The sequence below is a fragment of the Urocampus carinirostris genome, chromosome 10 (assembly GCF_059441175.1).
Source record: "Urocampus carinirostris isolate Australia breed hairy pipefish chromosome 10, RoL_Ucar_1.0, whole genome shotgun sequence".
Lineage (NCBI taxonomy): Eukaryota > Metazoa > Chordata > Actinopteri > Syngnathiformes > Syngnathidae > Urocampus > Urocampus carinirostris.
Genome location: NC_142358.1, coordinates 13,261,869 through 13,272,487, shown reverse-complemented (window position 1 = coordinate 13,272,487; position 10,619 = coordinate 13,261,869). Strand labels below are relative to the sequence as shown.

At 40.9% G+C, this 10,619-nt stretch overlaps 1 protein-coding gene across 1 annotated transcript; it reads right to left on the bottom strand.

Annotated features, from left to right (window-relative positions):
* Window positions 1-3,837: 3,837 nt before the first annotated feature.
* Window positions 3,838-10,402, bottom strand: foxa3 (forkhead box A3). The gene is made up of 2 exons (XM_088345956.1): window positions 10,073-10,402; window positions 3,838-7,313 (listed from the first exon to the last, which is right to left on the bottom strand). Exons 1-2 carry the CDS (start codon window positions 10,142-10,144, stop codon window positions 6,078-6,080), a joined length of 1,308 nt encoding a protein of 435 aa, XP_088202082.1. The 5' UTR covers window positions 10,145-10,402; the 3' UTR covers window positions 3,838-6,077.
* Between the last annotated feature and the right edge of the window lie 217 nt (window positions 10,403-10,619).

Genomic DNA, 10,619 nt, shown 5'->3' with positions numbered 1-10,619 from the left:
CAGTCCAGGTACTGTCTGCATGATGTGCAGTATTTATGAAGTTATGGTGTGCACGCACACGTGAATATTGGAGCTTGTGTCACATCATGTGATCCATAAAGAAAGGGAGTGTATGTCCTGAAGGCAGAACTGTAAATTCTGCTTTCCTCCTGCTCCTCACCCCTCTGGCCTGCCACAATCCTCCCTCCATCTTTTACTCGCCCTCCTCCTCCTCACCCATCCCTCCCCACAGGCAATAAGCAAAAGTAAACACAGCATCCACCTAACAGGATCCAGGATGCACCGCTTCATTTACATCCTAGCTCCTGAAAACACACACGCACATATAACTTTCTCTTTTCTTTCATCAATTATTAATATTTTACTTTATAAGAACTGTATTAAATATTATTTACTGTTAGTTTCTTCGTCTAGTATTTAGTTTTTTTTACCCTTACTTGTCAGTATTACTTGTGTAATAGGGTGCATGAGTTCAAGTTGTCTGTTGTGCCCGAGGGGTCAAGTATTCAACAAGATGACAAGAGTGTCGCTCGCGCAGTTTCCCTCTTCTCCCCCTCCTTTTTCTCCGTTTCCTACTTCTATTCTTCTTGTCATTGCGTATGCAAAACGTTCAACTTTTGCCTCGGGCCAACCTTCAGTTTCCACTTTTCCCGTTTTAAAGAACGTTCACCCCGATTGCCTTTTTTTCCCTGAACAACTTTTTCAATTGATAACACCATGGATTTATTTTGTTTTAATAAATACTCATTTTATCTCTTTATTTTCTTGTTTACCTTATCTCCTAAACCAAACATTTTATGATCCCCTTAAAATTAAGACACACTCATTCATGCCATAATACAATGGATTGTATATACAGTGAAGAAAATAAATATTTGAACACCCTGCTAGTTTGCTATTTCTCCCACTTAGAAGTCATGAAGGGGTCTGAAATTTTCACAATCACAATGCATGATTTTTTTAAACAATTTATTTCTGTGATACAGCTGCAAATAAGTATTTGAACACGTGTGTATCATCGAGAATTCTGACCCTGAAAGACCTGTTAGTCCGCCCATTAGAAGTCCGCCTGCACTCCATGTATTATCCTGGATCAGATGCACCTGTTTGAGGTTGTTAGCTGCATAGAGACACCTGTTCACCCCATACAATCAGTAGGACTTTAACGTGTAACATTGTGAAGACCAAAGATCTGTCCAAAGACATCAGAGACATAATGTTACACCTCCACAAAGCTGGAAAGGGCGACAGGGCAATTGTCAAGCAGCCTGGTGAAAAAAGGTCCACTGTTGGAAGAAGCTAAACATGACGGTCAATCTCAATTGGATTGGTGCCCCATGCAAGATATCACCTCATGGGGTCTCAATGATTCTAAGAAAGGTGAGGAATCAGCCCGAAACTACACGACAGGAGTTGGTCAATGACCTGAAAAGAGCTGGGACCACCGTTTCCACTGAGACGTCCTGATTTGAAATCATGCAATGCACAAAAAGTTCCCCTGGTCTGCATTTATATAGCGCTTTTCAAATAAATGAAGACCTCCCAAAGCGCTTTACAATGTGCTTCACATTGTACCCATTCACACGCACACTCAAACCAATAGGGAGACAGCCATGCAAGGCGCCTACCTGCTTATTGGGGGCATTAGGGATTCAGTGTCTTGCATAAGGACACTTTGACATATAACACGGAGGAGCCGGGAATTGAACTGGCGACCTCTTGATCCCAAGACAGATGAGACCAAAATAGAACTTTTGGGTCATAATTCCACTGAGCGTGTTTGGAGGAAGAAGAATGAAGAGTACAATCCGAAGAACACCATCCCAATTATAAAGCATGGGGGTGGGAGCGTCATCCTTTAGGGGTGTTTTTCTGCACATGGGACAGGACAAGTGCACTGCATTAAAGAGAGGATGACTGGGGCCGTGTATTGTGAGATTTTGGGCAACAACCTCCTTCCCTCAGTCAGAGCATTGAAGATGGGTTGTGGCTGGGTCTTCCATCAGGACAATGACCCGAAGCACACAGCCAGGAAAACCAAGGATTGGCTCCGTAAGAAGCATATTAAGGTTCTAGTATGGTCCAGCCAGTCTCCAGACCTGAACCCAATCGAAAATCTTTGGAGGGAACTCAAACTGGATATTTCTTTTTAGTTTATCTCTCTCACAGTGGATATGCACCTACGATGAAATTTGCAGCCCCCTTCATGAAGTGGGAGAAATAGCAAAATAGCAGGGTGTTCAAATGGTTGATCATTTTTGAAGTTTTATTCAGTAAGAAAACAACAATTCTGAATCAATATAACAAATGTTAGAGAAACAATTTGGGACGAATGAGACAAATCTCTCAATGCAATTACATCAACAAAAGTGCACAAGTTTACACCTGAGCAAACGCTACAGATTACATCCTTGCATATGCTATACTTCGATATCATATGCTGTCCAGTAGCTATTCGATTGTTTACAAGCTTGTGCTGTCAAAAAATCTGCAGCCTTCCTCCTGCCGACTTTGTTGACTCTAGGCCGGGGTCGTCCTGGGGTCGGATCCGAGCACCGAGGGCCTTCGCCCAAATCGCTCTTTGAGGCTCTCAGTGTGAGGCGGCCATGTTTAGTCTGCTGCACGCCGCGTCCATTTGGGCTCGAGCTGTCTCAACAAGAGAAGCGAGTCCGACCATCTTGTTGAAGCTTCTGGGGCCACCATCACTCGCAATCCATGTCAGCACCCCAAATCGGGAGAAAAATCTAATCACGATATTTCATGATGCTAGATTTCATGTTTGGACTTCTGGAAGTGTGAAATTCTTAATACTATATTTCACATAAAAAAACTCATCCAAAATATTGAAAAAATATAAAGTTTCTACAGTATATACTGTAAACTTTTTTGCTACATTTTAAACATGGCAACTTTAAATATGATTAGGCTTTTTTTGAGGGGCAACACCGAGGAAAAAGGCGAACTGCTCTTTTCCACAATGCGTGTACTCTAAATACAAAACACTGTGGTGACGTCTAAAAACAGTAGTAACGCCTTTCTAGAGAAATTAGACCATGTTTTTGCCAACATTATTTATATTATACACAACAGGATCAGGATATTACTTAGGATTTAATCCTCGATTTATACATTCAAATTAAACAGCGGAGGAAGTAAGCAATCAGGAACGCTGCACTTCTTTTTCCATATCATCAACATCAAAGTCAGCTCGCTGAAGTTTATTTTAATCCTTGATGTCAGCGGGGCCCTACAAAAAAAGGTTTTACCCCAAAAGAATAATGATACCCAGAAATGTACACAGTGGACCCTAGAACCTGTCTTTTGCATTTTTTCTTTTGTGAGAATAGTTTTTTTAAAGCTTATTACATTTTAAAGTATATATTAAAAAAAGGTTTGTGTTTCTGTGTTGGGTGTCTGAATGAAATTGTACAGATATTCAGAGGGTTTGTTGCATTCTGATGTTATATTTACGATGGAACACAGCAAGATTAGCCTTCAACTTCCTCAGATTAATCACAATCGTGTTATAGAATTTGCACCACAACCTAGACTTACTTTGAAGAGACACTGTGTAATATTTAACGACTAGATGTCACTGTATTGTGTAGTGCAACCAAAAAATAGTGCTATAAAAGACAAGGACGGTGACTCATGGTGACCAAAACACAACATTTTTCCTCATTTTTTGTCCAGCTTTTCATAAAGTTTTGTTTTTTGGGGGGTAACCGTAACAACAACAGGGCCGACAGTGATGTCGAGGTTAATTTGCAATGTTACCTCATTTAAAAAGAAATCTAAGGGAATTTTTCACAATTATATAAAAACTCAATGCAGTAGTTGTCCCATTTCAACCTTTTTATTTAAAAACATGAATGAGGGCCATCACATTGTAAAGAATACACAATATATCATAAGGACACACAAAAAAAGTAGTTTAAGCGACAGCACGTAGCTTAAATATGGCATTTTCCTTTCCGTCATGTGACCTGAACGTTTATCATCCTTCACTTTATTGATAAGTGATCATGTGGAAAGAGGGGAAAAAAGGCACTTTTGGACTGCAATGTGACACCTTTGGTTAAAACCCGAAGAGACCACCCCCCTTCAGTATTGTACCCTTGCACACACACACAACACACACGAACACACAAACACTATCAGCCCACCTGGCCAGTGGGAGCTCCATAGTGCAAAGTACTGTATGTAAATCCCCCATAGTGCATCTCTCCTCCCCTCTCGTATTAGTAACTGGCTTTATGCACGCACACTCATGCACAGCTTTCAATAAACGTCCAAGCAAACCCAATCAAAAGGTAACAAGGGGGAAAAGAAATGCTGAATGTTTTTGTTTTAAAGTCTACCACAGTTAACATTTCTTCATTCTAACGTTCTCATATCAGAACACTCGAGTTTTTTCAATTACTAGTCTTTATGTTATGGTTTTCCTGTAGTAGAAATTCACCATAATGTACATAAGTATTCCTAAGGCCTGTATAGTCCAAAATTTAAAGACCTGTGTTCCACAAATTTTCTATTCAAGAGCTTTCCCTGTACCCAAGTATTCCTGTCACATAACATTCCTAATTTCAGAGGATTTGTGATTCCTGAACATCTGCATTATTCAAAACATTTAAATTCCAGAATTTTTCCATGCCTGAATATTTCTTATTTCAAAATATTCATGTATTCCAGTTTTGAACCCTTCCCAAACCATGTCAGATTACATTCCTATTTTCAATATTTCCAGAAATACTCCTTATTCCATATTAAAACCAAAAGGGACACGCACGTCACATGGTTATGGATTCACTGAACAGCGTTTTTTGTAACACGAAGCGTGAGAGTAACACCTGAAGCACACGTTTGTAACTGTACGGACGAAGATGAATATAACATATATTAAAATTTATTCCCTTTATAAATAAATGCAAATACCCCTTTTGCACATTCACGCTCACACTTACATTGCCGCTATTTACACTTTGTACAAAGTCTCTTCATCGTCGCCATCATCTTCATTATTGAGTGTAACCAGAGAGTCTCCATAGGGGGAAAGAAAAAATTGTGGTCCTTCAAAATGTGGCTAGTGAGAGCCGCTGGAGCATTTATTCCAGATCCTTGAGAATCAGTACCAGGCCTGCGGGCTACTTACAGAAACTTTTATCCTAAAAGTAAAATAATTCATGTCAAATGGCTATAAATTGGGCCTTATTGCATTACTTGTGCACTAAATCAGTTTATGAAGATTTTGTAATACCATAAGTAGAACGTGACGCTACTAGTGGTTGATACATTTATTCTGTTTTAATATTGGACACCCGCAAAGGAAATGATGGAGGACGCCAGTTTGTTATTTTGACTGTTATACCTCCACTGTCGTTCCTTCTTTTGACTATTATACACTGTTTACATCACTGTCACTCTCGGCCAATCATGTTGCTGTTCTTTGATTTTCACACCATTTAGGCAGATCTGATTTTATAACCTCGATGAAAACAAAATGGCTCAGGGAAAAGCTTCCAGATCAGCTTGTGATTTATTTTCTGCAGTTTGGTCTCTCTCCTGTTCAAAATCCATTGATGTCTTCTCTCCTTATTTTGAGTGTCTACTAAAACATTAACTTATAAGTGGTATAAAGTGTTTATTATCTAAGAGATGATTTAAAAAGCATTACTGATATGAGAAAGACGTGGATTTTACCAGTGGACTAGTGCATTAAACTCTAATACATTCCAGGGGTATTAAATAAAGCCATTTTGGCATATATTACTTGGACCTAGTAATGTTCCTGGTGTGGATAAACCATGATGGTTTAAACCTGTAAAAGTGATACTTATAGTGAAAACATTGACATAGTTGTTTGGCCTTTCGATGTTTCTTTTTACCTTAGTAGGTTTATCTAGTGGTGGGAAAAAGTTACTACAGTAGTCATGTACCAAGGCAAAGTTGCTTTACCAAGGACCAAGATGTCTCACTACTTATACCAAAGTACATGGAGAACAAAATTGATCTCAAGGAAATGGAATAAAAGCCCATTTTAGTCTTTTCCGAAAGCATCCATTTTGAAATGCGTTGGATTATGATGCGTTGAGCACAGAGCGGCTGTAGAGAGTTTGGTAGTATGCACCATTGTCCATGGTTGCTGGTCCAGTGCTGTCGAAGATCTGCTTGGCGGCCACTGGTGAGCCGCTAGAAGTGTAGCTGTTGTAAGCCATCACTTGGTCCTGGTAGGACTTGAGGTCCATCTTCTGCTCATTGGACATGAGGTTGGTGATGGAGAAGGGGTGGTTAAAATTGTAGTGGGGGTCCAGGGACTTGAGGGCATCGCTCTGTAGGTCCATGTGCTGCCCCATGGTGCCAGGTAGGAGGTGAGAGGACTGGGAGTGGAAGATGGAGGCGGAGGATGTGGGCGGCAAAGCGGTAGGGGCTGGCAGAGGCGGGCAGTCGAGCGGCACCAGCAAGGCGTTGCTGGCAGACCCGCGGGGAAGCGATTGGTCGTCGGAAGAACCCGGGTGAGAATTATCCGAGTGGGCCGAGTCGGCTTCGTCCGAGCCACCGCCGGCTGGGCTGTGGTCGCCCAAAGCATCGACCCCCTTTCCACCTTCCTTCGCCGCCTTCTTGCTCAGCTTGTCGTCAATTTTGAAGCGTTTCTGGCGTCGCAGGTAGCAACCGTTCTCAAACATGTTCCCTGACTGCGGGTGTAGAGTCCAATACGAACCTTTGCCAGGTTTGTCGGGCGAACGGGCAACCTTGACAAAGCAGTCGTTGAAAGACAGCGAGTGGCGGATGGAGTTCTGCCAACGCTGCTGGTTCTCCCTGTAGTAAGGAAACAAATCCATGATCCATTGGTAGATCTCGTTAAGGGTTAGCATCTTGCTGCCACTTTGTTGGATGGCCATGGTGATAAGGGAAATATACGAGTAGGGAGGTTTAGCGTGTGTCAGCGAGCGCCGGTACGGCTTGGGCGGGATCTCCTTAGGCCCGGCCCGGTTCAGAGAGGGGCCCGATGGATAGCCTAACTGGCTCATGGACTGGCCCATGTTCCCGTAGTGGGATAGAGAACCTGGACCGGCACTTGGGCCCAATTGGGTGAGGGAGCCCGAGGACAGAGGGGGCGCCACTGGGGACAGCGGCATGTGGGTGGGACCCATGGAGGCTAAAGGGGACGTGCTAAGGCCTGAGCTGGAGTAGCCCATGTTGAGGCCGCTGCCCCCACCGCCTCCTGCCGGGTTGAGGTTGATGTAACTGTTGATTGGCCCCATGGAGCTAACAGAAGCCAGAGCTGAGTTCATGCTGCTGGGCGAGGAATACATCTGGAAGATAAGCATAAGACCGATACGTTAATTGTACAGCAGTAGGGTTTGGTGGATCCTCTGCCAGGGAACTCAAGAAGGACCGACCTATCATGTCTACACGCAGTAAAATGCTGAGCTTGGCTATCACTACTTGAAGATTATTATTTGACAATGCTTGGCCAATCAGTGCTGCGTGGAATTTAGCACACTCAGTAGCGATCCAGTGTGTAAATGGCATTGTTGTATGTTGAGTAAAACCAAAAGAACAATTAATCTGTATTGTGAGCTCATGCACTTTGTTGGTTTTACTTGTTCTGGACGGTTTATTTCTCCACATTAGGAAAAAAATAAGTCTTGAATTTTTATAAAAATAATTTGATTTTAAACTTATGTAGGGTTTGGTGAATGCGCGGATTAAACTGGTGGGGTTCGCTAGCTCCAACAGGGTTAAAAACTAATGGTAAATTTCAATTTTCAGATGCACTTTTCTCCACGGGGGTTGCAAATGTGCAAGTGATTTTTAGGACACTGAAATGTGGGCACTAACTTATATCAGTGCACCGGTTGTCAAACAACAGATTGGTCACCAGTTCATTAGTCAATGCTTTTAAGTGGAATTGAGAAATATATTGTCCCCAAATTGTTATATCTAGTTGATAACATATATATGTGTAACGACATTTTTTCAATGCAACTGCAATGTCTGTGATTTGAATAACAAATACATTAAGAGTTATACACATACAATTTACATATACAATTTAATTCGATTTAGTTACATTTATAAGTTACTACATCATACCCTTTGAGGACAGCCATTAAGCTGTTGTGGCCTTCCATGATAATGAGTTTAACACCCCTGATCTACACCTTTGGATTGATTATTTTTTTATACTGTAAGCTTACATTTAAATTGCGACTAAATGCCAGCTATACTTCTGGTGCCTCCCATGTTGGCAAGGAGAGGCAAAAAACAATTGCAAGGAGTGACTCATACTGCATCTTGTGTGACTACCTGGCAGTGTTTGCTCCCTTTTAAAGATGCCCAATATTATTATATTGATATCATTTTACAGAATATTTATGTAATTATTTTTTCATGTCTCGTAGTTCATTTTAATAGCATGCTTCCAACATGAATGTTCATGCCAGCGGCCTCCACTGTCGTTCCCCCGTTTCTGCATGCCGAATATTACATTTAGAAAATTCTGAAAACTACTGTTATGATCCCTGTAATAAATGTGTTAATTCAAGGGACAGTGCTATTAATGTCCCAATACTGAGTCGTTTTCAGTGTTCTTTATTATCCATTTGGCTCCCTTTTCATTCACTATGTCCTGAATTGGGTGAAAAAAAAGAATTACATACTTTGGAAATTAATCAAATTTAATAACGGGTTTTTAGCGGAACAATTTTGAAGGGGTCTTTTTTGGTAAGCGGCTTCTTCTCCCTTTTCTCCTCGTCAATGCACAATGAAGCTCTCAGTGCGCACGGATTTCACACTCACGCGTGAACGTCAAAGTGCGTAAAAAGCGCGTCACGCAGACTTTTCCCCCCCGCGCACGGAAAAACGCAAGAAACTCTCAAAGGTATTTAAAAAATATATTAACAAGAAAGAAAAACATACGTATCTTTTATACGACTATAATGCACCTTCGAATTCGAATAGGGGAGAAGTCATTCTTATGCGCATTTTAGGTTAAATATTAGCAAGGTGATAATTGCATCAGCGGTTGATTACACTGACTTAATTTAATTATCACCTCAATATGAGCCTCTTAGGCGTTTGAATTTATATGTGCATCTAAGCTCCTGACTTTTCCCCGTTATGTAAATTGCTGATACGTCACTCAATGTGAACAATTGTTAATATATATATTTTAAAGGCTGTATTATATAAAAACAGAGTAGATTGTTGTTGTGCTATGAAGAATATAGTCCTACGCCTTTAGGGGCCTTGAGTGAATAAAATAAAACATATTTTTTTTACGTTATTTGACCTTTAATATTATCTAATCACGAAGGAGAGTTAAGTTGTTCGGCCTATGATTTTTTTTCTGTGTTTTTGCTTTGTTTTTTGGTTTGCATTAACCCAGCCACCTAATAATTACTTATGTAGCGTGTCTATTTTTACCCTTTGCTTTCTTAGCATTTAATTTCAAATCAATATGTATTTGTACAGTATAGCACTTTTCAGGCAACACATTTCAACTGTATAAAAACATCCCATGTACAATAAAAATACAAAATCGCTACATTTTTCCTTACTCAATTTGCGGTGGTCTTTGTTTTTGTTTGGGCCCGTAAATATACATTTTTAATTACTACATGCTTATTTGTGTAGATTTGGAATGCACAAAACGAATATTAGTTCCGGACCATTTTCAATGTTTTTGGGGCCTTTCAATTTTAGCCTAATTTAAACGTAAAAGGTATATTTAAAAATGCATTACAGACTATTTCATTGATTATATATGGCATATGTGACATAGTCACTGATTTTTTGTGTGCGCATTTTTTAAGCATTCAGTCAGAAAGACAGTTGATATTTTGTATTTTCACAGGTTTGGCTGGGATTTTATTTCATTTTCGTATGGAAAATTGGTGAAAACGTACTAAAAACTGTGAGTTGAAAAAGAGAAGCAGTTCATAGGCCTATTTAAACATATTTGGTGCCCCTATTAATTCTTTATGTACAGGAAAATGAGAAGTAAAATAAGTTTAAGTAAAAACAATGTTTTTTTTTTCTTTAACGTGGAGATGTTTCATGCTGTTACCTCGTTGGCCTCGCTGTAGAAAGTATTCCACTCAGGTAGGTCGTGCGCTTCCATCTTCACAGAGCTCAACATCCCCACAAAGAAAAACTTTGAGAAGGAACTGGACGACCCACTCGCACGTTCTTTTCTCCCTCACACTTTTCCTCCTTTTTGATGAAATACAATTTCGACTCCGTTGTAGCACATAAAAACAAGCTCCGTTGACGTCAGAATTAGTGTCAATTCAGTGAAAGTTCCTTAGTCCATTTTTTTTCTTGCCAAGTGCTTATAAGAAACGTGGAGGCCCGTTGACGTCAAAGCGAGTCTTGCGGACGTGGGCGAGCGCAAAAACGTTCTTGGGGAATTGCAACGAGTGTTACCCGTTTATAAACTAGGCCCGGGTACCCGCCCACAAAGAGAAACTCAACCACCCCCAATCCCAAATCCCTCCCGTCCTTCACATTTCAATACGGAGCCGTCAGGAAGGTGGCTTCTGCAAAAAAGGCCGATGTGGCCCCCTGGCGTGCTGTTTATTGGCCCGGTCGGACCGGCGGCCACCCCGGCTGTG